At 39.8% G+C, this 26,475-nt stretch overlaps 5 protein-coding genes and 1 non-coding gene across 9 annotated transcripts in view; 1 reads left to right on the top strand and 5 right to left on the bottom strand.

Annotated features, from left to right (window-relative positions):
- The window catches only part of ifrd2 (interferon-related developmental regulator 2), a 17,508-nt gene extending 16,474 nt beyond the window's left edge, over positions 1-1,034 (bottom strand). The window contains exon 1 of one of the 2 annotated variants that reach the window (XM_037772328.1): positions 558-1,034. In XM_037772328.1, coding sequence (XP_037628256.1) covers positions 558-600 — 43 coding nt within the window. In that variant the 5' untranslated portion in view covers positions 601-1,034. The remainder of the gene's footprint in view (positions 1-557) is intronic. The other variant, XM_037772329.1, reaches the window with a different exon arrangement.
- si:dkey-20d21.12 (uncharacterized protein LOC556245 homolog) overlaps positions 1-16,863 on the top strand; it is a 20,260-nt gene extending 3,397 nt beyond the window's left edge. The window contains exons 2-5 of one of the 2 annotated variants that reach the window (XM_037772338.1): positions 13,793-13,968; positions 14,329-14,839; positions 15,674-15,892; positions 16,007-16,863. In XM_037772338.1, coding sequence (XP_037628266.1) covers positions 14,704-14,839; positions 15,674-15,892; positions 16,007-16,143 — 492 coding nt within the window. In that variant the 5' untranslated portion in view covers positions 13,793-13,968; positions 14,329-14,703 and the 3' untranslated portion in view covers positions 16,144-16,863. Of the gene's footprint in view, positions 1-8,352; positions 8,365-13,792; positions 13,969-14,328; positions 14,840-15,673; positions 15,893-16,006 lie in introns of those variants that run through there. The other variant, XM_037772339.1, reaches the window with a different exon arrangement.
- Positions 3,364-12,023, bottom strand: amt (aminomethyltransferase). The gene is made up of 9 exons (XM_037772333.1): positions 11,742-12,023; positions 9,954-10,121; positions 9,648-9,728; positions 9,173-9,304; positions 8,994-9,072; positions 8,546-8,691; positions 7,014-7,194; positions 5,708-5,863; positions 3,364-4,926 (listed from the first exon to the last, which is right to left on the bottom strand). The coding sequence occupies exons 1-9, from the start codon at positions 11,862-11,864 to the stop codon at positions 4,751-4,753; spliced, it is 1,242 nt and encodes a 413-aa protein (XP_037628261.1). The 5' UTR covers positions 11,865-12,023; the 3' UTR covers positions 3,364-4,750.
- Positions 16,857-26,475, bottom strand: hyal3 (hyaluronidase 3). 2 transcript variants are annotated; one of them, XM_037772331.1, is made up of 7 exons: positions 26,306-26,475; positions 19,187-19,479; positions 18,022-18,457; positions 17,670-17,817; positions 17,394-17,520; positions 17,227-17,316; positions 16,857-17,153 (listed from the first exon to the last, which is right to left on the bottom strand). In XM_037772331.1, exons 2-7 carry the CDS (start codon positions 19,445-19,447, stop codon positions 16,893-16,895), a joined length of 1,323 nt encoding a protein of 440 aa, XP_037628259.1. In that variant the 5' UTR covers positions 19,448-19,479; positions 26,306-26,475; the 3' UTR covers positions 16,857-16,892. The 2 variants fall into 2 exon arrangements, with proteins under 2 accessions (XP_037628259.1, XP_037628260.1); XM_037772332.1 differs by lacking the exon at positions 26,306-26,475 and adding an exon at positions 23,469-23,566.
- Positions 19,682-23,194, bottom strand: LOC119489196 (N-alpha-acetyltransferase 80). Its single transcript, XM_037771359.1, has 2 exons — positions 23,126-23,194; positions 19,682-21,737 (listed from the first exon to the last, which is right to left on the bottom strand). The coding sequence occupies exons 1-2, from the start codon at positions 23,192-23,194 to the stop codon at positions 20,760-20,762; spliced, it is 1,047 nt and encodes a 348-aa protein (XP_037627287.1). The 3' UTR covers positions 19,682-20,759.
- On the bottom strand, positions 25,190-25,303 carry LOC119490687. The gene has a single exon (XR_005207460.1). It is a non-coding gene; the product is annotated as a U5 spliceosomal RNA (small nuclear RNA).

The raw sequence follows: 26,475 nt of genomic DNA, 5'->3' as shown, positions 1-26,475 counted from the left end.
TTGCACTATTATTCACACTTTCTTGCACTATTATTCATACTTTCTTGGACTATTATTCATATTATTCAATGATCCAAGAAAGTTTGCCCCATACAATGAATCACACTTTCTTGGCCTATTATTCACACTTTCTTGCACTATTATTCATACTTTCTTGCACTATTATTCATATTATTCAATGATCCAAGAAAGTGTGCCCCACACAATGAATCACACTTTCTTGGAGTATTATCAATGATATCATATCAATGATTTTAACATTTAATGTAACGTATTAATACTCATTACTAAAGTGAGTGGCTTGAACATGCATGTCACAAACACATGCACTAAGCTGCAGCACTAATTATAAGCCACATAGCAAACCATGTATACAAAGTTAAGAGGAGCAACAAGCTGTCCTACTGTTCCATCATTCATTAGGTTAGTCTGGCTTATAAAAGTGTGGTGATCAAAGCTTTTACAGCATGTATTAATTACCACTTTCATCCTATTCAGTCAGTACATCCAGAGGTTGCATGGTGAGTTATAGCATGGCCGCGTCTGGCTCTACTTACCCGGCTTGCTGGAGCCACGTTTCCCCTTTTTACTCCTCGGCATGTTGTTGCTAGCTAGCCTGTTTCCAGTCCTAACTGTCTCACAGGTGATGACAGTCGGTGTGAAGGTTACAGCAGCAGACGGATGGATAGTCTCAGGTGTTTATCTGGACAAAAGAAGCTCCCAAAATGAGCAGCTTGTGTTGACAGTGTGGTAGCTAGCCGTCCTTCACCAGCAGCCAGCAGCAGCTCAACCGCTTCAAATCGGGAATAAAGAGTAAAAAGATGTTATAAAAGTCGCTTTCTTCAACAGGTTTTCACACTGTATGATCTATTATTATCTATGGTTGTCCCCCGGTAATCTATATCCTATACCAGGTTGAGATAATAAGTATTTTCCAACGTGTTTCGGACGGAGTTTAGAGCACGCTGCTGTCGTCAAGTCCACCATCTTCCTCTCAGTAACCAACCGGTGGACAGGGGTTGCCAGGTTAGCTGTTCTGTTAACATCCCCCGTTTCCGGTGTCTAAAAAACCAAAAGCCCCAGACATGATGATGTGATGAAACGCCTACTTTAATAGATGAATTTGAGTTCAACTATTGTTTATTTGTTTTGCACAATTTAAGACTATACAACGTAACAAAAAAATAATAAAAATAAATAATATACAGTTGCCCACTGGGTTTATCTGAAGCCTCCACCTAGAGACAAGATTAATATAAAGAAATAATATAAAACTATTAATACAAAACTATTAAACTATTAATTTAGTTCTGCGGGATGGTCAAATTTGAGTTAGTAAAGTCAGGATTCTAGGTGAAAAAGTCAATATTGTGGAAATACAGTAGGTTACAAGAATGGTTACAGTTTATTTTTTTACTATAAGTCCATCTATAAGTTACACAATGACAAAATATATGACTATTTTGGTCATGGGTTTCATATACTTTCTGTAATAAAACATTAAAAAACCAAAGCCCCAGACATGATGATGTGATGAAACGCCTACTTTTTAGACCAATTTGAGTGCAGCTATTAATTTAGTTTAAAGGGGCGGTCACATTTGAGTTAGTAAAGTCAGAAATAAAGGTTAAAAGTCAATATAGTGGAAATACAGTAGGTTACAACAATGGTTTCAATTAATTTTCACTATAATTCCATCTATAAATACATAATTCATATGACACCTTCTCACACACAAAAATATATCTTATACTGTATATACTGTATATGTTCTTAATGTATATGTTCTTAATATGCCCTTGTACAAAGTATTTCTTTTTATAATTGTAATGTAAATGTAATTGTAATGTAATTGTAATATAACTTATTATTATTATTATAATAATTATTAATTATTATAATTATTATTTTAAAGGAGCTTCCCAGCAAAAAGTATTTCACGATTGTACCTGTATGACCGGCGTGACAATAAACATCTTGATTCTTGAATCTTGATTCTTGAATATAAGTAACACAATGACAGAATATATGACTATTTTGGTCATGGGTTTCATTTCACTTTTTGTAATAAAACATTTAAAAGTTGGCCAATTACTTAATAAAAATGGTAATTTATTATCTTATAAAGAATGTCTTTATAAATTCAAAATGTCAAACCAGAAACTGTCCTTATACTTCTACGAAACCCTGATATTTTAATTCAGAAGATTGTGTGGAAATATTTATATTTATACTGAAAGAGAAACGCTCTGACAAAAATATTATGTTTCTGTCCCTCCATCTAGATGTTTTTGGTCTTCCTTATTTGAGGATATACAGTGGGAGAAAGTTTTGAAAATTTGTGATAAATACTGTATCAATAACAAACTTAATAAAGTGTCTTTCAAGATATTACATAGCATTTATCCAGTAAAACTTGTGTAAGAAAGATTCAAGCTGGATCTTGATTATAAGTATGATTTCTGTGGACTTGAAAAAGAGAAATCTATTTTTTCACTGTCCAGAATATTCTGGATTGATGGAGCCAACTTTCTACAAAAGAAACTTAAGATGAATGTTGAAATAAACATGTTTGATGTAATGATATATTTGAGTCAAGATAAGATTGAAAATAACACGCTGTATATAATACAATTATTCATTATTTTTTGGAAAATTTCATATTCATAATAAAAAATGATCAGTAACCAAGCCAATTTTCCTGCATTTTACAAATAAATTCAAACAATATAGCACCATCTTACCCAATGTTAAAAACAAAAAAGCCATTAAGACCTTTAAATTATTAAAGAAACATTTAAAAAAAAAAAAATATGATGTATACAACGTAAACTCTGGCATTATGAAATGTATATGTAAATATTATTGTTTTGTCTTTTTTTCAATTGTCTGTATCTGTTTGTACCTCTGTTAATGAGGTGTTCAATAAAGAAAGCATTATTAAAATAAATAAATAAATAAAACGTTTAAAATCAAAAATCCTTAAAATGAGGGACTCTGGGACAAAATCTTATCAAATGGGGGTCTGTGGTCTAATTTGTGTCAGTTTAGGGGTCCTTCATGTGAAAATGTTTGGGAACCACTGGACTACAACACTTTGAGATTTATTTTTAAAATATAAATCGGAATAGTGACATTAAAGGCAGAATTCTTTGAGCGATTAAAACCTGTATGTGCCACAATTTGTATCTCCAAAATTTGAGATACTTACGGAGGCACTAATCCTGTTCCATATCTCTGTGCCTCTCCAGACCTTTCTTTCTTTGGGAGCCAACATTTTTGCCAGACTGACTGACCACAGTAACGTGAAGAGGAATGTCTTGTATAAAACCCTTTCAGTGGAAAAATGACAGCAGGTCATGGGAAAATGAGAATGTCTTTAATAAAGAGAAGAGCTTTTCTAATCAAATAAGCAATGTTATTCAAAACGTTCACAAGAAAATTCTGTTAAATATTAAAATCCAGTGATGTAAAAAGTGCCACTTCAAGACAGAGATGACAAAAACTGACAACCTATAAATCAGTAGTATTATTTCTATACTAAGTAGGTTATTATTTTTGACAACATAATACATTCAGAGCTCCACAGAAAGTCCAAAGACAATGAAATTACATTTCATTAGTTGCCAGACAGAACACACATAATTACAATTAACATCTTTTCAAGTTAGGTTATCATTGTGTTATCTCATTATCATGTTATAGACAGTCTGGTTTTATCTGATGGTGGAGATCAGGGTTTTTAACATATCAACAGAGCAATCTGGAACTCCCTCTAAACAAGACCCCCCATGTGAGAATCTGCTAATTAACACAAAAATGCCAGTTTCACAAACTGAACTGGTTTTGTGTTAATTAGCACATTTCAGATAGGGGGGGTTTTGTGTTGGAAGGATTATTCGATGGCCCCGTTTGACCTCCCTTGATCAAGCTGTTTACGACTAACAATAACATGAATAGAAATGTGTCTCTGTGGTATTTGAAAGACCTTGAATACAAATGCAGACATCTAGTGAATTTACATTAAAAGAACCATTTGGAATCTCTTTGTTTTGGTCCAGCGGTGACAAAGTAAAAGATGTCGTGTTTCATTAGCAAAACCTACAGTATATTCTACAACAAAAAGTTAATTCAATCCTCGTGTTTAATGGATCCACACAGAAGTCACTGTTTCTGTTCTTACTGAAAGTGCAGTAAGTTATAAAATAGAAAAAGAAAAAACAGAAATTGGTCTACGAACCGTGTTAACAGGGCATCTCGGCCCGTACCGTCATACATACATTCTCAGACTCAACAATACTGCTTGTAATCTATTTCATGTCCACCCATGCATAGGTGAAACCGCGTTACTGGATGCTGCCGTTTTTAATACAAGGTAGCATACCAGCTGTTTGTAGAGCTGCAGCCTGCTGTTTAAAATGTCCTGCATAAAGTCTTTGTCTTACAAGTGAGGTCCTGTCAGTTTATACTGTGGAACTGTACATTGCGTCTCTGCTTCAGTGTCTCAAATACAAACTTGTTTACATTTAATGTGCTTCACAAAGAAAGTGCCTGATCACATCAGACCAGCACACGTACCGGATTGAGTAATAGTTTAGCATTTTGGATTATTTTCTTTCAGAGGACTCACCAATGGAGACGTTCAGTCTTACATTGGTGTTGCTGGAGGTAAACAGAACAGGGAATGGTCCAGTGTGAGTGTGTGTACTGTGCATGTATGCATGTGCATGTGTTTGTGTGTGTGGCTCTCCTATCCAGAGTAGTAGTTGGTGGGGACGAAGGGCATCTTGCTGACGATGGCGGGCACAGCTTTTTTCCTGACCTCCACCTTGATGGCTGTCCCGTTCTTAGCGAATGCCGCATCCACGTAACCCATGGCAACGTTCTTTTTGAGGCAGGGAGAAGGGCAGCCGCTAGTCACCTCACCTAAATAAAACAGAAAAGAATAGGTCATACCTTTGGAAATCTCTGGCTGGCTGACACCCTTTCTGAGTACATCTTCAGAGAAAAAAAAAAAATAGTGAGCAAAAATAAAAACATTTAGTAGACATTTTAAGTTGGTCCTATTCTGTGGTTCAGATTTACTTCCTGAACAGCACACCGATTTGTTAATCTACTCAATCTTTGGCTGCTTACACATCATACATTCATTCACTCGTTCATTAAATCATAAGGATTTTTTACAATATTAATATATATCATTAAATCAACCGCTAAATGCTGGGACTGGCAATATATTTGAAATCATAAGGATTTTTTTCAATATTAATATATATTAGAATTTGGCCTATGCATGCAAAATAAAATGGGAAATCATGTTAAAAAAAAATAGAATTAATATTCATCACATTGATATGGTAAGTATGGTATGTTGTGTCAAACTAAACTGAGCATTTCAAATTGAATTTGATTTATATTAAAGCCACAATGTGGAGGATTTGAAAATGTCTGACTTTAGCGCCCCCCAGTGGTAGTACCACGAATGACACTGGCAGACAGCATTGCATGCAAAAATTCTACACATTGTGGCTTAAATATTGACTCTTTTTGTGTCAGTTGTGGTGTTTTGTGTTATTCTAAAACATAACCTTCGGTTTAAACTAAATGTTGTTAATCTTATTTCCCATTTACTCCAGTAGTGATTTCCTTCCACTGGTGTTGCACCACTCTGAACTGAAACACAGAAATACCACAGATGTTTTCTGACCTATGACCTTTCCATCAGGGCCCAGTATGGGTGTGTGTTGTCTGACGGGGGGGCCGGTGGACACCAGGCCAACTCTCTTCCTGGCTGTCTTGGCTTTGATCTGAGGTACGATGATGTCAGCGCCGGGGAAATCCCTGTTCTGACGCCGACGCTTTCCTGCGTGTCAGAAGACAAAGCAAATGGAGTCAATACACAGAACAGACTGAACTGTATATTCACAGCTCAAGTCAAGTGCTAAATGCTCCACTATGTTCACCAGCTAGTCGCTAACTGTGGCTATCTGCCGTTTGGTGTTGAGCAGGTAGGTTTTTCAAAGGTTGGAGCCTCTGCACTGAAAACAACACTATAAGACAGGTATGTTGGAAGTGGGGATGCGGAGGGTGCTGCAGCCCTGTTTTTTTTCTGTAGGCCTAATGTTTAACTGTAATGGAATTAAAATATATATGTTGTTAGAATATCCTTTATACTGTCTCATATGAAGATCCGTAGGTTGAATGCGCATCGGTAGATCTTCGCTCTTCTCCTGTATGAAATGACTGTATCCTCATTGTCCTGCATTAATATAAACTATAGTAACCTGGTTATGGGTCATCCATACACTGTCTAACTCCTTCTTCCTCTCCTGCAGTTCTCATGCATAGCTCCGTGCTGTTGACTGTGCAGTTGCTGTGGCTGATTCGACATAGACTTTTCAATGGCAAACATTGCCAGAAGAATTAAATGTTCAGACGTATCTATAATAATAATAATAATAATAATAATAATAATAATAATAATAATAATGGTCCAAAATGATGTAAAATTGCATAGTTTTAAGTCAAATTCAAATTATCTTTGGGGGCAGAACTAGAATGTTTCTGATTTAACATGTGACGTCTTTTTAATTCTTACAAAAATGAAGAGTAAAAACAACAATTCACCATTTTACAGCGAGCTATGTGCCAGACTATTTATTGGCTGGTCTCCGCTGGTTGCTTGGCAACTGGTCCCAGACAAATAATAGTCCGGCACAATAGTACAGCCCTTGTAAAACAGCAAATTGTCATTTTTATAACGTGTTCATTCCTGAGCTCTAGAGGTGCTGGTAAATGGATTATGTTACCTTTGGACAGAGCCAGGCTAGCTGTTTCCCCCTGCTTCCAGTCTTTATGCTAAGCTAAGCTAATCGGCTGCTGGCACCAACTACATATTCACTGTACAGACGTGAATGTGAAATCTCATCTAGCTCAAATGAGTCCAGATGTAAAGATGAAAACAATGTGGTTAGAAAAACACAAATATTTTGTAATGAACACTAAAATCGTACCTATGGTCCAGACTAAGGAGCCCTCCACAGGCGTGGTGGTCTCATCAATGTCGTTGCCATAGAGACAAAGCCCCGCCTCCAGCCGCAGACTGTCCCTGGCGCCCAGACCGGCCAGCTTCACCTCAGCGTTAGCCAGCAGCTTCTCCGTCAGCTCCACCACTCTGGACTGAGGGACGGAGATCTGGGACAAAGAGACACAGACAGATGGTAGAGCTGGGTCTCCATCCAATGAGATTTAATGGAAATGATGAACTGGAAACAGCGTTTTTACGCATCAATATTGAAATAAAAACACAGGTCTGCTGTTGGGGGAAAGTATTTTTTTCAATAAAGATATATTAGTATACAAGTAATGAGTGTATAGTCATTTTATTATGCAGAGAAAGCTTATTTATCTGCTTTATCTGAGGGAATGATGAGTTTATGTGAAAGATAAAGAGAAGCAAACTCCCACATTCCCTCTGTTCACACATCCATCCTGATATCTACAGAGCTCCAGCACAGTGGGCCGATACAAAGAGAGTAAAAAGATAAGTCCATGTAGTAAACCATTAATCTGGAATCAGGCTGCAGGTTCTAACAAACAGAATAGAAATGTCACCATGTTAAATGAGTAACAATTGTATTGATCTTAACCAGAACTGAACACAGTAGTGTGACTTGAGGTCTGTGTGTTTAATGACTTTACACATGACTCAACTATCAGATCGAAGAACATTAACCACCTGATTTTGGTGATCCTCTAACTTTTCCCTCTAGTGCCACCATGAGGTTCATATTTGTGGTCCTGAGAGATACGTCTCTATAGCCTTCTCCCACCAAAAAACTGGTGGACTTAATTAAAATGTAAACTTATGGAATGCTGAATGAAGGTTTTATACATTTTATTCATGTTTTTTGCTTTTTACAAATTACCCGCAGCATTTACTTAATTGTATTCCTTTATATAATCCTGCTTTTGATTTTTAATTGCTATCTGTTGAGTTGGTCCTGATGTTTTTAGGGATCTTTATGGGTGTGAAGTGTGTTTTACAACGATCAGCGGCGTAAAGTCACTGTTGTCTGACTGGAGTCTGGTGGCTTCGAGGAGAGCAGATTAATTGTTTTGTACGTCAATAAATTATAATAATTGTCCAAATCTCTGATATTTATTATATATTCACTTGCAATGCGCGTCACAAGGCATCGCACTGGAAAAGGGATGAAAAAATTAGCTTGCCCACCCGGGTGACATATCTCAATCACTGCCGATCGGAGCTGGAGCTGATAAATACCCGTAACTACTGCAGAGTTATTTCTCACAGGAATGAATGCAGATTGTAATCTTTCCCACTAAAGACAAAAGCCAGATGTTAATGGGTGTTAGTGTTTTTTTGTCCAGTGGGAAAGGGGCTATAGAGAAATCTGGTACACACATTCGAGGTTGGAAAATCTACAAATATGTGAAATGAACTTTTATTGCTCAAGGTCACGGTTAGAAAAGGCAAAAAAAAAAGTGGAGGAAGGAAGCAAAGAGAGAGAGAGATGCTGACCTCCACTCCATCCTCTCCAGTGTATCCACAGCGGGTGACCCTGCAGCCAGGAATACCAAACAAAGTGGCCAAGGTGGAGGTCATGAAGGTCAGTTTACTGAGGTCCTCTTTCAGCCCCTCCTGGAGCACCTGAGACATGGATGGACCTGACAACACACGACAAAACGGATAAACTATCTACATAAACTACAATATGGAGAGTCCTACACAGAAGAGGTGTGAGGGTGAAGAAAGCAACTGAGATAATGAAACAAAAACTGGGGGAGAAGAGAAATTAAATTGAAGGAAGATAGAGGGAGGAAAACCAGAAGAACGATGGGCTGACATGCAAAAGGAAAACCAGGTAAGAGAGAGGAAAGAAGGAAGACAGAGAGAGAGGAAGGAAAGAAGGAAAGAACAACAGAATAGGGGTTTGAGGAAAGGAATGAAGTAAAGAGGAATATTTTACCTTGCAGAGCAATCAGCGCTTCATCAAGGAATTCCAGATCCACATCAAAACCTGCAGCTTTGAACTCTGCCAGTCTGGCCTATAGGAAAAACACACACACACATGCATGTCAGACACTTTCTATCAGTCTACCACACTCCCGACCTGTCTGTCTACACACAAACTCTGTCTGCATTTACCTTCATATGAGCCGAGTCCTTGTCGGCGCAGCCGGCGTTGGAGACGACGTAGAGGTAGCCCTGGTCTGTCTTTGTCACTATGAGGTCATCAATGATGCCTCCTTTCTCAGTGGTGAAGAGAGACAAGGACCCCTGGGGGGTGAGGGAGGGGAGAGAAGAAGAGGAGTGGGTGAACATGTTACCTATGCAATAAGATGATCCCATCATCCAATCTCTCTCTCTGTTTTTATGTAATTGTACTGCTAAGTCTGTTACTACTTCATCCTTAACTTCTCTATTATTTATATTATCTGCTTATCTTGCTTGATAATTTTTATATCTGTACTTTCTTATTGTATGTCTGTATTTTATTTCTATGTTCAGGTTCACCCATGTGCTTCTAACAGGGATCCTTAAATAAACAATAAACAACGATCATAGAGCTCATTATTTCTATGAATATGTCAGTATTTATTTAAAATAAACAAAAGCTCACCTGGTTGTCCTTCAGTTCTGCAATATCTGCAACTACTAGAGACTCCATGAACTTCACCCGGTCTTTGCCGTGGACTTTGGTCTGATAGAAAAAAAAAGGAAAAGGAAATATTTAAACACAGCAATGACATTCTTTTCCGGTCGGTTGTTTCGTGAATCAAAACAAATGTAATTGACAAAGCGCTGTATTTTACTACAATGACATGCATCTTTGTACGTGATAAGTGGGTTTGGATATGTGTATTTGTTTACCCGTGCTTTATGTGTACTGTATGTATTTGTGTGTGGCCGTTTCCACTCGTCTCACCTGCAGCATGTGGCTGACATCGAAGATGGAGCAGTGCTCTCTGCAGTGCATGTGTGAGGCGATGTGACTGTCTTTGTACTGGACGGGCATACTCCAACCTGCAAACTCCACCATCTTACCCCCATGATCCCTGTGGAAGTCAAACAGCCGGGTCTTCTTCAAGACAGCCTGGGGAAATAAAAAACACTATACTGAGTGTACAGAAAGGGGATTTTGAAGTATAGAATACTAAATGGTTGAAATGATGCATCTAAAAGGTGCGACAAAAGGATTTTTTAATATCTGTATCATGTTTAAATCTTACATGTCAGTGATGTTTACTTTGTGCAAGTGTTTCTAAAAAAAATATTATTTTTGTATTTAATTGCTATATGGTATTTTTCATTTGTAATAACAATCCAACCGCTATTACATATTGCATCCCATTCAAAAGAAGATGCATAAACTTGTCAAATGGTAAAACGACAGGTTAATTGTTTCTACACTCCCATGTTCTGTTCTTTCTGCTCTGACTTCTGACCTTTGAACCCGCCAGTGACAGGGGCTTATCAGTGCAGCAGCAGAAATGCATTATGGGGGCAGACTGTGTCGGCACTTTACACAACACTTATTGTTTTTTTGTGAAACTGTTCAAGTCCAAAGTCAGCTATTAATTAGAATGAACAAAGGACGCACACACACACAGACACACTTAATGAACTATAGATTACAGCTCGCCACATGAGGAGGACTTTAGTCTTTTTACCCCTTCTGCTTTGTGCAACACTCAAAGATAGATCTTAGCTGACATACAATGTTTGACTGATCATTTAGAAAAAGATACATGAATAAGAACTTTATATTAGCAGCAGAAAGTGCAGAAATTATACATTTTGAGTCTGATTATTTCATTCATAACCTCCTCAGTGAGCGCAGGGAGGAAATTAATGAACACATTGCTGAATGAGTGAATGATTGAATGAATGAATGAATGAATGAATGTGGGTAAGGTCACCCTTCAAAGCCCTACATTGAATAAGAATCAGTCACTCGTGGTTTTAATAAAATCATGTTGTGCAGCTCAGTGAAATGGAGCAGAGAGAGAGAGAGAGAGGGAGAGAGAGGGAGGATGACAGTCTGCTGGGACAGATGTACATTATGTCTGCATGAACTCACTGCTGCTGCTGCTGTGACACTCTCATGTTATCATTGTAATATGCAGTAAAGAGACAGTGATTTATTCAGGGGGTTTCTGGAAATATGATGGCAACAACAGCTCCAAAATCAATTCCACAAACACCCACATATCATAAAAACTTTGATTTTTACAACCTAAATTTAGAATAGAATAGAGACTTTATTGTCATCATCATTGAAAACAACGAAAAACAGTTTAGCAGCTCTTGGCAGTAAAAGAAAACATTAAAAGCAAACATAAAAACATTCAAATCAAAAAGTAGACAAATAAATGGATCATAAAGTGCAGATGCCATGATTATATTATTATTATGAGCAGCTAGTGTGATTTTGTTCACATATGATGCAGGACATTAAAGATCTGGCATAAAGCATTCTCTTAATTCATATTAAACCTAGAGCATAATTAACATAATCTATTTCTAAAACCTTTATTCAAATAAGCTTATCTTATAATAAAAACATAAAGCAGACAGCAGAAACACTTTGCACCACAGATGCAATGTCTTCCCAATCAATCAAAAAGCTGTAATTAAGCTGCTTTAACCTTAAAGAGAAATGCACAAACACTTTGCAGCATTAGAAGTTGCCCGTGCAGCAGCCTCCTCTCACCTCTCCACTGGAAGCCTGTCTCGTCCCCGCACATCCAGCTCCAGAGACCCGCAGCAGACCGTCCCTGGAAGCCCGCAGACCGAGACCAGAACCCCGGACACCAACCAGCAGCCGAGCCCACATCCTGACTCCTGAAGAAGTCTCTCTGTTACACTCACACACCTAAAGGGAAACACTTCCGATGTGTTTCTAAACTCTTTGGACTCTACTCTCTGGAATTTCTGCTCTTCTGGCAAAAACACATGCAGCTGCAGCGACGAGAGGAAGGAGCAAAGACTTCTGGGAAATGTAGTTGATGAGTCTGTTTGACCTGCAGGAGTTCACAGTTTGATGATTCCTGCCTCATTATATCAGACAACTAAGATAATAAAGAAATGTATGCATAATGCCCCAGCCCTAGTCATAATATAAGGCATATTGACCACAGATTAGATTTTATTGATTACTATCTACAAAGTGGGGTCAGGGGACCCCCTAAGGGTCCCTGAGGGGTTCCCCAGCAAAAAGAGGAATAATGTATTTTCACTATAATTCAATTCGTAAGTAAAACAACAGAATGTCATGTGCAATATTACTTTTCTATTTTAGTTAACTTATTTTAATAAATTCATTGTACTTTTATTGTTATTCTCTTAGTCACTGGTGTTAATATTACCTTTTATACACTTTATATTGATTACTCTGTTGTGTTTTTTATTCTTATGTTGTATAATAATGTATAATGTAATATTATAATGTTGTAATTGTTGAGCTATCTATGGCAAAATAATTTACTTCGGGATTAATACAGTTCCATCTTGTCTTATCTCTCTTATGCCTATTTTGCTCATGGGTTTCATACATTTTCTGTTATAAAACATCAAAAAGCCAAAACATACCAGATGGGGGACCCTGGAACAAAATCATATCAAACCGGGGTCAGTGGTCTAATTTGTGTCCGTTTAGGGGTCCAAGGCTCGACATGAAAAAGTTTGGGAACCACTGGCCTAGAGTATTTCTTCAGGAAGCAAAGTAACAGGACCAATAATTAATGTGTTATATATAATTTAATTGATATGCAATTGTTCTTAATGTGATATCAATGACAGATGCAAAGAGGTAGCAGACTATCTGAGTCACACACCATTCTACTGTTTTTCTCCTTTTGAGGGTATTGGCTGTCGATGGGTCAACAGGGCAAAACAACTGTGAACTAACTCAATTGCTAATTTAAAGCAATACAAAAAACAAAAAACATTTTGCAACCTTTTTGCAGAACACATCATGAGGGGTGTTACAGTAATTGACCTGTGCCTTAGATAGCTGAGCCAAAAAGATAATCACACCTGATATTTATGGACTTTAAAAAGCATGTTACTTTTGTTGTTGTTTTTTTGGAAAGAACTTAATGCCCTATGTCTTTTACCGGCATTCATGTTTAATATTAAAGCAGGTAGTATCAGACCATACGTCTCCATTATGATCATTGTACATCTTTCATTTACAAATGTTATCTTAATTAAGTGGAAGGGATATGTCTAAGAGTTGGATTTTGCCACTTGCTCTATTCTTATTTGAGCTGTTTATAGACCGATAAAGCGTTCAACCTGACTGTGTACTCAGTGATATTTGTCCATGTGAGTATTTGTGTGTGTGTTTATCCCTACTCCATCATGCCCTCCACCCAGATCATTGAGTCATCCTTTGGCCTGAGAAACTAATAATACCCCCATGTCTGCTGCTATTTTAGGCCAGGGTTGAGCATGTGTGTGTGAGCATGTTTGGAGGGCTGAGAAAACTGTCTGTCTCTCTCTCTCCATGTCTCTAGCTCGCTCTACCTCTCTCTCAGGGCAGCTAGGGTGGGCTAAATCAGAACATGGACACACACAAACATACTTGGTTGAAGGAGGTGGCACTGGGGCGTCCTGCAGTTGCTCAGTGACACACATACATTCATACGGACCCTGAGGCAAAACCTGGAGCTTCCCCTTTTGCTTTCATACATCAAGGATTTTACTGGAAGCACTTATTCATTGTTGGGGTTTCATTTGAGTTCTGCTGGATTACTTTAGTCACCGTGTGGATATTTAATGCATCTCATTGCTGCTCCTGTGGGTGCAGACACATGTTTTAGTAATCGGGTGTCTCAGTGTGAGGAGACCGGGTGAACAAGAAGAGCAGCAGGTCGACAAGAACAAACAAGCAGACACATAAAACCCAACACAGCTCTTGTTCGTGGTGACAGACGGTAAGAACAGTATTCAATCGATCCAATAAAACAGATCTGGTTTGGCTACAGTGTCTCGAGTACAATTAATCATCCATTCATTTATTCAGTTCAGATAGGAGCCTGTCCTGTCCTTTGGTCATTGATTCAAATTCCAGCAACATTGTGCCTTTATGGTTTTGACGACCAGCTCTATTAATAGCTATACTGTAGATAAATCAGCTATTCATATGGCCTGTTTGTTTTGTCTTCAAATAGAAACCAAGTTGATCTGTTTACTTGCCCACATGAGACATCTTAACATACCGACCAACTGTTCTATCTTTATTTTAACCAAAGATATCTTCTAATTCTTTCCCTCCTTTTCTCTTCCACTTTCAGAACCATCTGATTATATCCTCATCTCTATTATTATTGAGATTTAGAGTACATGAAAATAGATTTAAATAGAACAAACTTCCATAAATTTAATTTATTAATGTAAGGCAAATAAATGACCACAGCGCAGACGAATAGTATCTACAGTAGCTGCCACAGTGTCTCCTATGAAACAAGAAGTGTTATTCGGAGCCCAATTTCCTCACACACCATCTTAGTGGATGTTTTTTTTAAGAAGTTTCCCCTCATGGCCTTTGGAAGCTAATACTTTGCTGCCTGGCCCACCTTTAGGAGGATTATATAGCTTTCACTGAAAGAAGGTGTTGACTAGTGGAGTGTCATCTTGAACCATCTGTCCATTGCTGAAGAGGAGGCGAGATGTCGAGGCCTTCTTCCTCCCAGACCACCCCTCAGTTCCACAGGGTCAGCAGCAGAGATCTCACTGAGATCGAGCTGCACTCTGTGGACTCCATCAACGATCTCCACCGAACACACCCCGAACACAGCCACAAAGGTACACACACACACACACACACACACACACACACACACACAGAACACAGCCACAAAGGTGCACACACACACATGTCCCGAACACAGCCACAAAGGTACACACACACCCCGAACACAGCCACAAAGGTACACACACACCACGAACACAGCCACAAAGGTACACACACACACACACACACAGAACACAGCCACAAAGGTGCACACACACATACACACACACACACACACACATCCCGAACACAGCCACAAAGGTGCACACACACACATGTCCCGAACACAGCCACAAAGGTACACACACACACCCCGAACACAGCCACAAAGGTACACACACACCACGAACACAGCCACAAAGGTACACACACACCCTGAACACAGCCACAAAGGTACACACACACACATACACACCCTGATCACAGTCACAAAGGTACAGCCACAAAGGTACACACATAATATACACACCCCAAACACAACCACAAAGCCACAAAAGGTACACACACACGTGCGCTGAACAAAGCCACAAAGGCGCACGCACACACCGAACACAACCACAAAGGTACACACACACACACACACACCCCGAACAGAGACACAAAAGCACACTTACACACACACACACTGAACACAGCCACAAAGGTACACACACCCCAAACAGCCACAAAGGCACATACACACCCTAAACACAGCCAAAAAGGTACACACGCACAAACTCCGAAAACAGCCACAAAGGCACACACACATATCCCGAACAGTCAGAAAAGGTACACACACACCTTGAACACAGCTACAAAACTACAGACACATCGCCCCTGATTGACTCCGCTGTCTATGATTTCAGGGGTGAGGCCTCCTCGTCCTGCCTACTCTCCCTCCTCGAATGGGAATCTCTACACATGTGACATGACAGCTGTCAATCAAAGAGGCCGTCCAGTCAACAGCCAATGGCAGAGTCGTCTACATGATATGTTGACGCCCAGTTCATCGCGTGCCTATGCCATGGGCTGTGCTATCATCACTTTGCTTCTGCTAACAGTGTTACTCATCTTCTACTTTCTGGGTGAGATATCATTTGTTTCCACTGATATTTCCTTGATACTTTGCATTTTCTGTATCTAGATTTTTTTTTTAAAAACAAACTGACAGTATGCCTTTGTGTCTGTTCCACCTCCAGTCCAGCAGGGCGGCGCCGTCCGGATGCTGACTGAAGCAGTGAGGGAGAAAGAGGCCGTAGCCACTGAGCTGTCACTGCTGATCCAAGAACTGCAGACACTGAGACACAACCTGACAGCCATGAGAGGAGGGACATAATACACACTCATACACTGGACAAGAGAGGCTTTAAAGTGCAGTAAAACTGTTTCACAGTGGATTTTTCCTAAATGTTGTCTGTTTCAAGATTAAATGTAACTGATGAAACCATGTAAATAAGAGATGGGAGGCTTCTGGGAGGCATTTCCACTCTCTCCTGTTCTGGAAACTATGAAATGGAGTCAGTAAATCTCATAACATTATATTGCATAATACGCATTTAATGTTTCATATTATTGCTCAAAATAATGAGTGACTTTAAAGTGCTGCCACTGAGTCACACAAACTCTGTTTAAATGACAATCATAAAAACTCCACCAGCTGTGGTGGACTGACAAAAAGTAAAACTGAGTTTGAAATGATTTGAAACACAAATCATTAAATGTGACAAAGCCTGTTTTTTAAGCATGAATCTGTAACTTGTTTTGCTCTTTTTCGATTAAAACAAGGTCACGTTAAGCAAAGGTCGATGAATTCAACCACCACTTTTAGCACACGATACTAAATATGTGTTTCCTGCTGCACTGCAGTTAAAACAACATTGTCATATGATAAGAACAAAAATTTGCTGATGGAGAATGTCGAAGTAATAAATAAATAAACTCTGAAGTATTTGCACTTTGGGGGATATATTTAAAATCCGATTGTCATGCATATTTTGTATTGTAGATTATTTATGTGAAATTCAAACTTTTTAAAAAATAAAACACAACTCAAGTATTTATGTGTTTTAATTTATTTTGGCATTACTACTTTCGTGTTTGGTCTTCCTCTTGACACTCCGGCCCGGTCCGGCCCGGGTAGCACTGACATATGAAGTGGTTGTGAAAAGGGTCAGAGGTCACAGCTGGACCTGACGAGAACATGTGACTACAGCTGGGGCGTCGCCTGGCGCACCGTCCGTTGCCGTGGCAAAATTTGAGGCTGCAGCGCTTTGCGTCGGACCTCAGTGACTGGACGAAAGGACCCAAGACGGTGTGTATGTAGTCCCTGAGGAGAATGCACTGATGCTGGAGAGTGGGAGAAGAAGAGAGGGTTACGCCAAAACACACATAAATAACTTTCTCACAAACATTTACATACCTTAGATTTGGCAAATTTCTGCTCTCCCCACAGCACCACTCCAGCAGCTCCCAGCGCCGCACTCTCCCCCAGTGTGTGCACCAGGTCTGTCTGCACATAAACACTCACAGTTGTTATGTGTGTTTGCAGGAGTGTGTATGATTTTATAACATTGCAACAAATCCCACCTTATTCAGAAAAGTGAGAGAGTGTGTGAACGCTAGCCGGGCGTAGGGAAGGACCGGTGTGGCTTTACTGGTATTGTCGCCATGGCGCCAAACTGACGCCACCCTCAAAGCCTCCAGCAGTCTGTGTCTGAATGAAGAAGAAACGTCCATCAGTTACTCCTTTAACATCCTGTGTGCAAAGCATTTAGGTCAACTGTAGATACATTTTCAGGGAGGTTTGGTGGGCTGTTTTTAGCGGTTTGAGGTGGGTGAACATTTCTGCATGTTTCTCTGTACCTGACCATGAGAGCTGCGTCCTTGGATCCTGCAAGCCTTTGTGGCAGGTAGACGCTGGGATAGAGAGCAGTGGACTGACGCCAGAGCCAGGACAGACGGTCATTTTGCTTTTTGGTCCCCGCGTGGCAGCGTCCTGTGTAGCTTTCATCTGATCACACATGTGAAACAAGAAGGTTTAGTTTTTATCATCAGTTATAAAATACTTCAACTTTATGTTCAGGAACTAAAACAATGTTATTAGAAAATCATATAATCTGTATAAATACTTAATTACGACCCGTCAACCAAACTGCTCAACACACACACACACACACACACACACACACACACACACAGTTAGTGTTTGTCCTACCTGTCTTTCTCTTGTTCTTATTAAAGCAGACAGGAAAACCATAAAACCCCCAGAATCCCTTGGGGCGATCTCGGACCACCGACTGCAGCGTCTCCTCCATGAACCTCCGAGCACTCTCCTCAAACTGTTGCCTTGCCAACGATGTAATGGCCCTCTCTGACAAGTCCGGTCTCTCTTGTCTCACCAGCAGCCTGGACTGCCTCCGGTACTCCATCTTGGTTCCAATGTTTCTCTTCCACAATGGCTGCCACTCTTCCCAGTCGATAACGGCTACACCGGTGAAGTTTGACTGCAGCGAGCCGGACGTCTGCGTCACCGTGAGGGAAAGGTGAGCCGAGAGGTCGCCGAGCTGCGGGATCCCTCCGTTTACCTTCCTGCCGTCTTGGGAGAGGTACGGATATTTCCCCAGGCAGTCACGGTAGAAGATGGTCATTTTCTGGAAAATGTAAACATTTGGAAAATGATTACCAAACTATCTTATCAGCTCTACAATACTTTTTAGCCTCCTTTAGCTTGTTTTGGTTTTATAGCACATTTACTGATTGGTTTCTGTATCAGCCCTCTCACCAACCCTGTTTCTCACAGCAGCAGGCAACTTTATTCAGCAAACAAAGATCTGATGGAATGTAACTAAGTATATTTACTTAAGTATAAATTCGAGGTACTTGTATTTTACTTGGGTATTTTTATTTTCTGTAACTTTTTACCTCTACTCCACTAAATCTCAGAGGTAAATATTGTACTTTTTACTGCACTACATTTATCTGACAGCTTTAGTTACTTTTCAGATTACAGTTCTGCATCATCCCCTTCCTGTCCAGTGAAAACCACGTATCTCCAGATGTGTTGAATGTTTGTGATAAACTGAAGGATGAAGTGTTCCTTTATGTGTAGACCCCAGTCTGCTCTGATTGGTCTGTCGTAATTGGTCAACTGAACTGGATAATTGGACTCCGCTCTACTAGCTTTGTTTGAGGGCGTGCCAAACTAGCAACTTGGCAAAATGAGTTACTTTGTGACATCACCATGTTACGGAAGAAAAGCGGGACTTCAAGCGAGGCGTTTCAGGCAGCAGTGTTTCTGTGGGGGGAGAGTAACTCCCTTTGGTGTGGACATTGGGCTTTGTAACTTTAACATCTCATTGGTGACTCTGTATTCCACCCACCTGTCCCTGGAACTGCTGCTGTTGGTTCTCCACGATATCGAAGTCTCCCAGGTCCAGGTGGATGTTGTAGTGTTTCTGACACTGTGCCGTGGGCATGTTCCACACCACCACGAAGGGCTGGTCCTGCAGGATCGGAGCTGCTGCAGCTACAGCAGGCATCAGGGCGTGGGGGAGGACAACTCCACGGGTGGAGGTCGGTGACAGAGAGAGGAAGAGAAGGAGGAGGAGGAAGGGTAGAGGGAGGTGATACAGCAGCAGCATGGCTGCTCACCCACTGACGTATCCTGTCCTTCCTGACAGGAGAGAGAAGATGTATTGATGAGGAATTTTCCTACATTGGGACAGACTTCTTAATGAATACAGATTGTTGTCATGGGAAATTACATACACACATTTACAAGAGTTATAATAGCCGATGATGGTTGTTTGAGATCACTCTAATGCTTACATTTGGTGATTAGGTAGGTAATAACAGGGAAACATAAAGACAGAGCAGTATGTTAATAAATTCTCTTTATTTCCAGAATTGTTCATAGTTGAAAAGAGTTATATATCAATATAAAGCAACTTTAATAAGGCTTCAGTTGTCTGGCAGTTCAACAAGGCACTTTCCAACAGGGTGTCACATAATTTAATGGCAGCAGGTATAGAGGGAATATTTCTCAGGAGCAGAGTTGCTCAAAGGTCAAAAGTAATGCAACTGGTCGGGATGTTTAGATGAGCCAAAATATGTTTTTTCTAAATCTTTATTAAGCTTTCAGTCAACCCCAAAAAAACATCATCCATGTCACAATCCCATCTCTTTTGAAAGATTCCCTCCAGACAAAAGTTCAATTAATTAGTTATAAATTCTTAAAATGACATATACTCCTTCTCCCCTTTTGAAAATATTGTTCATTTCTAAAGTGTTAGACAGAAGATGTCTCAAACTGAGATTTAAAGGTGAGAAACGTTCCCCCTTCAGCAGATAAACATGAAAACAGCCCTCTTAACTCAGCACATAACAAAAAGCAAAACACATTTTTGAATGGAGATGGACTTTAACAATTCACAATTTGCATCAGCTTCCACTCGTTTTACAGCCTGGGTCTTATTGTCAGAGTATTGGCCACTATTTTTGTTGGACTCACTGTTTCATTGGGGACACACCCGTACTTGCCAACCACAAATTTTAGTTTCCGTTATCTGTTTCTGGCACTGCACAGCGTGTATAAGCCCAATAAGACAAGAATGAGGAAATTAAAGGCATTTGGTGCTTTTTAAAAATGTGTTTGCTGCTTCTGCATTTGAGTGTTTTTTCGCTCTGTGTCTCAGCGCTACAAGTCTTTACAGACTGAGCTTGAGAGAGACTGAGTGTGTCTAAATGTGTAAATGCAGGAGTGTTTTCTGTGAATTTGTGTTTTCAACTCTGTATTTCCTCCAGTACTCGTTGTCTATGTGTCTGAGAGATCATCAATGGTGTGGTGCTTTTTGTATGTTTCCGTCTTTTGATTTGTGCACATACAGTATAAACACACATGTGTGCATTAATGTGGGTGAACGTGTTTCCCGAGTGTTTATGATTGTGTGTTCGTCAAATGTCTTTGTGCATCCAGTAGATGGGAACTCCTTTGGCGTCTCTGTAGGGAGTTTCAGTCAGAGTCTGAACTACGAGCTGCCCTGCAGACTGAGGTGGAGGTGGAGCAGCAGGAGGAGGAGGGATGGATGGAGGTGGAGGTGGTGGAGGAGGAGGAAGGACGGAAGGAGGAGCAGGAGGAGGTATGGATGGTGGGGGAGGAAGAGGAGGAGGAGGAGGTAAACTAGAAGGTGGAGGTGACCCCACAACACAAGCCCCTCCTTGCGGTACTTGAGCATCCATCTTTGTCCGTGTTTGTCTCTGCGTGTTCGCCTCTTCACTCGGCATTCTGGAGAACCTCAAAAGCGTCTCCATGGGAACAAACGCCGTCATGGAGCCTGCGTTCTGCACCGGCGTCGACAGCACGTAGCCGAGGTGGGCGTAGAAGTGCTGCTTATCGTGGGTCGTCAGGCACAGGCGCCTGATCCCTCTGCTTCTGGCGTAGCGCTCCGTCTCCTTCATCAGAGTCCGGCCGTAGCCCTTCCCTCGTTCCGCCTTGGACACCACCACCGACTCCACGAACAGGCTGCCGCCGTGACCTACGACCTGGGACAGGCGGGCGTGGCCCAGCAGCCGCTCCGTCTCTCTGCGGCCCTGCAGGAGAACCAGGCTGACGGGGAACTCTGGGCAGGACTTCTGGAGGGAGTGGACCCGGGCGGCCTGGCTCCGCTGCCACTCGGTGTTGACCAGGTCGGCGCAGGGAACCAGCAGGTCCGGACGCCGATGGATCGGAACCGCGCGGAACTTCTCTGGTTGATCAGAGTCGGCTTGAATCTTCTCTTTAACTTCATCCAACGTTGAGATCTCACAGACGTTCTCAACATATTGTGTCTGACAGTCTGATGTTGAGAAGGGCTGCAGATCACCGTTCAGCTGACCTCCGGTCTCCGGTTTGGAATTCGTTAATGGTTCGGACCTGTGGTGATCAGGGTTTAACTAAAGTCAGTCTTCATTCAACGGCTACGGCTCAGTGTCAAATGTTAGAAAACATGAAATGTTAGAAAATGTTGTGAACATGCAGCTCCTCAGTTCTGTGGTTAGTCTGATCACATCAGTCTGTATACACAACAGGTCGTCTGAGCCTGGAGGTCTGATTGATCAAAGATGCACTGACATCCTTCTGTAATAAATCTGACAGATAAATCAGACTTTCATCATCTTGAAAGCAGCACACGTGGATCAGATGTGTAATCATCCAGCATCCTGACAGGTATTTAGCTCAGTGCTGCTGCTGTAAGAGGAGACACATGAAGGAGGATAAAACTAGAGTGTTGATCTCTATCTAATCTCTGTCTTTACTCCCTGTTTCCACTGCAACCTTTACCGTCCTCCTGTTTCTGTAACAGACTGCTAGAGAGTTAGAAGGTGTGTGCCTTGCTCATGGACATTGGTGGATCCAGAGGAAGTGGACGGTGTTCAGAAGTGAGACATTCATTTCCATAAAGGTGTGGTGAGAATACAGAGCAACTTTTAGGTCACCATCCAATAGAGCTCTAAAGCAGTGCTGCAGCTAACAATTAATTTCATTATCGATCAATCTGACGATTATTATCTTGATTAATGGAACATAAAATATAAAAAAATAGTACATAAATTGCCCATCATAATTTTCAAATTGCTCGTTTTGTCAGACCAACAGTTCAAAACACAAAGATATTCGGTTTAATATCATAGAAGATGAAAAGACCAGGAAATGCTCACAATTGAGAGGCTAGAAACAGAATATTTGGCCTTTTCCCCTTTGTAAATGACTTAAATGATTGATTAATTAATTATCAAAATAGTTGAGTAACTTTATGTCAAACGACTAATCGTTTCAGCTCTACTCTAAAGCTCATGACTTCCTGAGTGGTTTTCTAAATCAAGAAATTGTTAAGTGGAGTTACGAGAGCTGCAAACGTAAAGAGGAGTAAAGAAAAAAAAGCTTCTTAAATGTGAATATTTTCTGGTTTCTTTACTCCTCTATGACAGTAAACTGAATATATTTGAGTTGTGGACAAAACTCATAATAATTGACAGATTAATCGACAATGAAAATAATTATTAGTAACAGCCATAGATCTATGTGTGCATTTATTGTTTTAATGCTGTCATCATTCTGTGTCATCAGTCTGGACGGGGAAGTACACTTTTATCTCACACATCTTACCACACAGCTTCTTGAGAAAGCTCAAATGCAACACAGTGAAGACATCCATCAAGCATACTGGTCTCTGTTGCATTTTGTTTTGTGAATTATTCAACAATATTCTTGATTTTATTACATAAAAACAATGGATTCATACTGTGATCTCATAATCTCATATCATATCATGTTATTAGACCATGATGTCAAAAGTTGGCATTTTGAAGCACAAAGTGAGATAGCCGTGTTGTTGTGACAGTTCGTTCATTGCTAAGGCGTTAATAACTCTGTTTACGAGCACAATTCACACTGTTTTTTCACAAGTTAGGAGTCTCACTTTAAAACCGCCTTAAAGAAGCAGAAGCACAGAGTTGAGTTCATCTTAAAGCTGTGAACAAACACTGACGAGCTTCTCTATTTTCACAGTCTGTAAATGTTCAAAGAAATCTAAAATGGTCATACAAAATTACCCGTAGTCAAAATAGTCTGGGATTAATTTTAGTATTGCAGAAATAAAAACAAAAACAGAGAAGCGAACTCACCAAGAGAGAAAAGCTGAAGTCAAACGCCGGCCTGTCAAACAGCTATATGAACTTGTTACTGCCTACAGAACCCAATTTTACATATTCAAAACTAGCACAAAAAAGGGATGTTCAAAGGGTGCAACAGGAAACTGGTAGATGACTGATACTATACTAACAACTTCACAAACTGCATTTCCTTTGACCTGATTGCCATCAATATGGGGGGCTTACCAGCATTCATTTATTGATTATTTATTGTTCACAGCAGACATTTTGACTTGTCATGGTGGGAAAAGCGCAGGCGTTACTAGTAACTTTAATGATGGTTCATTGTGTTCAAGTGTCGCTGTAAGCCAGCAGCTACATGGAATCATTAATTCATCATTCATTGTATTATTTACATCTATGCTTTTCCTACTGTGACATGTCAAAATGCCTTTTGAGCGTCCACTGTACTTAAGGGCTCTTGAGCAAGGCACTAACTCCTTCACATTCTTGTGAGACCAGCAAGAAAATTTGCATTTGCCTACAGACATCGATAAAAAAAAGTAATTGTATTTAGGGCAGCAACTAAAAATTATTTTTATTGTCGACTAATCAGTCGATTATTTTCTCGATTAGTTGTTTGGTCTATAAAATGTCAGAAAATGGTGAAAAAATGTCCATCAGTGTTTCCCAAAGCCCCAGATGACGTCCTCAAATGTCTTGTTTTGTTCACAACTCAAAAGATATTCAGTTTACTGTCATAAGAGGGGTAAAGAAAACAGAAAATATTCACATATAAGAAGCTGGAATCAGAGAATATAGAGTTTTTTTCTTTAAAAACAATGACTCAAACCGCTTGATCGATTATCAAAATAATTGGCAATTCATTTAATAGTTGACAATTAATCGTTGCAGCTCTAATTTTTATTATTGCAACATTTACAGCTCCTTCAGCGACAGGCTGCTCCACCCAAAGTGTGTGTAGGAGCGCTATCGCGGGTCCTTCGTTCCTGCAGCTGTCAGACTCCACAACCAGCACTGCTCCCAGTAGACCACTTACACACCAAAACACTGACAATAACCTGATATTTTCAGGTGGAATTTCATTCATTCTCGCTGTGCAATATCATTTTCCACTTGTGCAATTTTGTTAATAGTCTGTTTATTGTCAATACTGTATATACTGCTCCTATTTTTTATACTTCCTTCTATTTAAATGGTTCACACTTTGTTTAGCTCTTTTTTTACTGTGTTAGCTGATGCTTCTTGTTTTTTTGCACTATCCCATTTGCTGCTGTGCACTGCACATGTCCCCACTGCGGGACTAATAAAGGAATATCTTATTTTATCTTATGTTATTTAGTGCATCACGAAATTTGCTTTAATATTGTGGTATTTTCCAAATTAGCATGTTTTATTATCGCAACATTTAGCTCCACAGTCACACTTTTGCAGGATCATAGAGGGTAATGTTGTAATTCAATGAAATAGAAGGTAATTTTTAAGCTTTTCTGATTAAAAAAGTAGAACTAAAGTTAGATATAATTAATCATAATTGTGAATGACAATGTGATGAAGTTATGTTCTGCAAACACAAGTTTATAAACTTTGAATATAGTGAATCTCACATGTGTAAGTGACTTAAAACATTCAATTGATGAGGCACAAGAGCCAACTCCAGCATAATTACTAGAAATACCTATAATAAGCAGGTGATTTAGGAGATAATGTATATTTCATTTGACAAGAGAGGAAGCCCCACATAAGCAGGGCATCAAAAAATTAGTTGAAACTCTTATTGTTCCTCTCCACGGAAATCTTTAGTAAAAGGCGAAAGATTTATACGATCTGAAGAGAAACAAGAGTGTACTAACAACACAAAGACCAAGTGTCTGACCCTATTCTCCGTCCAACCGCCCTCTTTTACGGTTCAAGGGATAATCGTTTATAAGTACATATTAATTACATCATGCTAAACAGAAATATAAAGTACTTATATCGTCTACTAACCGTACCGCAATGTTTTGAGTGAAATAAAAGAGTAAATAGTTTAGAATATACTGTAATTTCGTTCTACACGCGCGCTATGCATTATGGGAGCATGGCGACCACGGCCACGCCTCTTTTTGTTTTTAAAAACATGTTTTCTCCAGTTAAAAATGCTTTTTAATGTCGATAACAAATGACGAGAGGGTTGTATTTGAAGGACGCGAGGATGTGAAGTGTTAACACCGTAAAAATAGAGCTACTTTTACCATTTATGCGCTAAAACTGTCAAAAAAAAAAAAAATACAAAGATTAAATGTATCAAGAGAGAAATCACCTTCCATTCCACCGTAGCGAAAATTAAATTCAAGTTAGTATGTTCAATTGAAACACAAATCACAATTATCTTGTGCTTTCCTTTCAACGCAGTGACCGCATCGTTATGAATTCATTGCATTTTATTCGATTAAAAAATATGTTTTGTTGTCGGATATATTTGTAAAGACGAAAAGGTCACTTATCAGTGTTGCTCTTGACCCAGCAAATCTTTGCACCTCTCTCTCTCATAGTTGTCAATAAGCATCATTGTTTTCCCAAATACCTTATAATATAATAAACAAACGCACTACATCTGTGTGTGCAATGCAATACAATCAAGTGGTAATGTTACACAAAAGTGAGTAAAACACTTCCATGTAAGGTAGTACTACAAACTGAGTTGGAAGTCAGAGTTGCATGCTAGCTAACTCATTAGCCTACTCTCAGCTTTACACGTGCATGCAGTGTAGTGACATTTGTTAGATATTAGGAGGAACTATAAGTTTACTGTTCATTAGCGAACAACATTATGTGTGTGTTTCTCACCACACTGTAACGTTACCTACATGTTCAGTGTCTCTGCTCGTCCTCCTCAGGTTCTCCTCAATGTGTTTGACTGACAGCTGATCTGAGGTCAGCTTTCATTCTTGCGTCACCGATGACATCAGCTGATAACAGTCACTGAAATCTGCTCCAGGATCAGTTTATAACTGAATAATACAGCCTCCTCTGGAGG

This window comes from Sebastes umbrosus, chromosome 6, assembly GCF_015220745.1.
Source record: "Sebastes umbrosus isolate fSebUmb1 chromosome 6, fSebUmb1.pri, whole genome shotgun sequence".
In the NCBI taxonomy this organism is placed as follows: Eukaryota; Metazoa; Chordata; class Actinopteri; order Perciformes; family Sebastidae; genus Sebastes; species Sebastes umbrosus.
The sequence above is the reverse complement of the archived record's forward strand: the minus strand, read 5'-3'. Positions and strand labels throughout refer to the sequence as shown.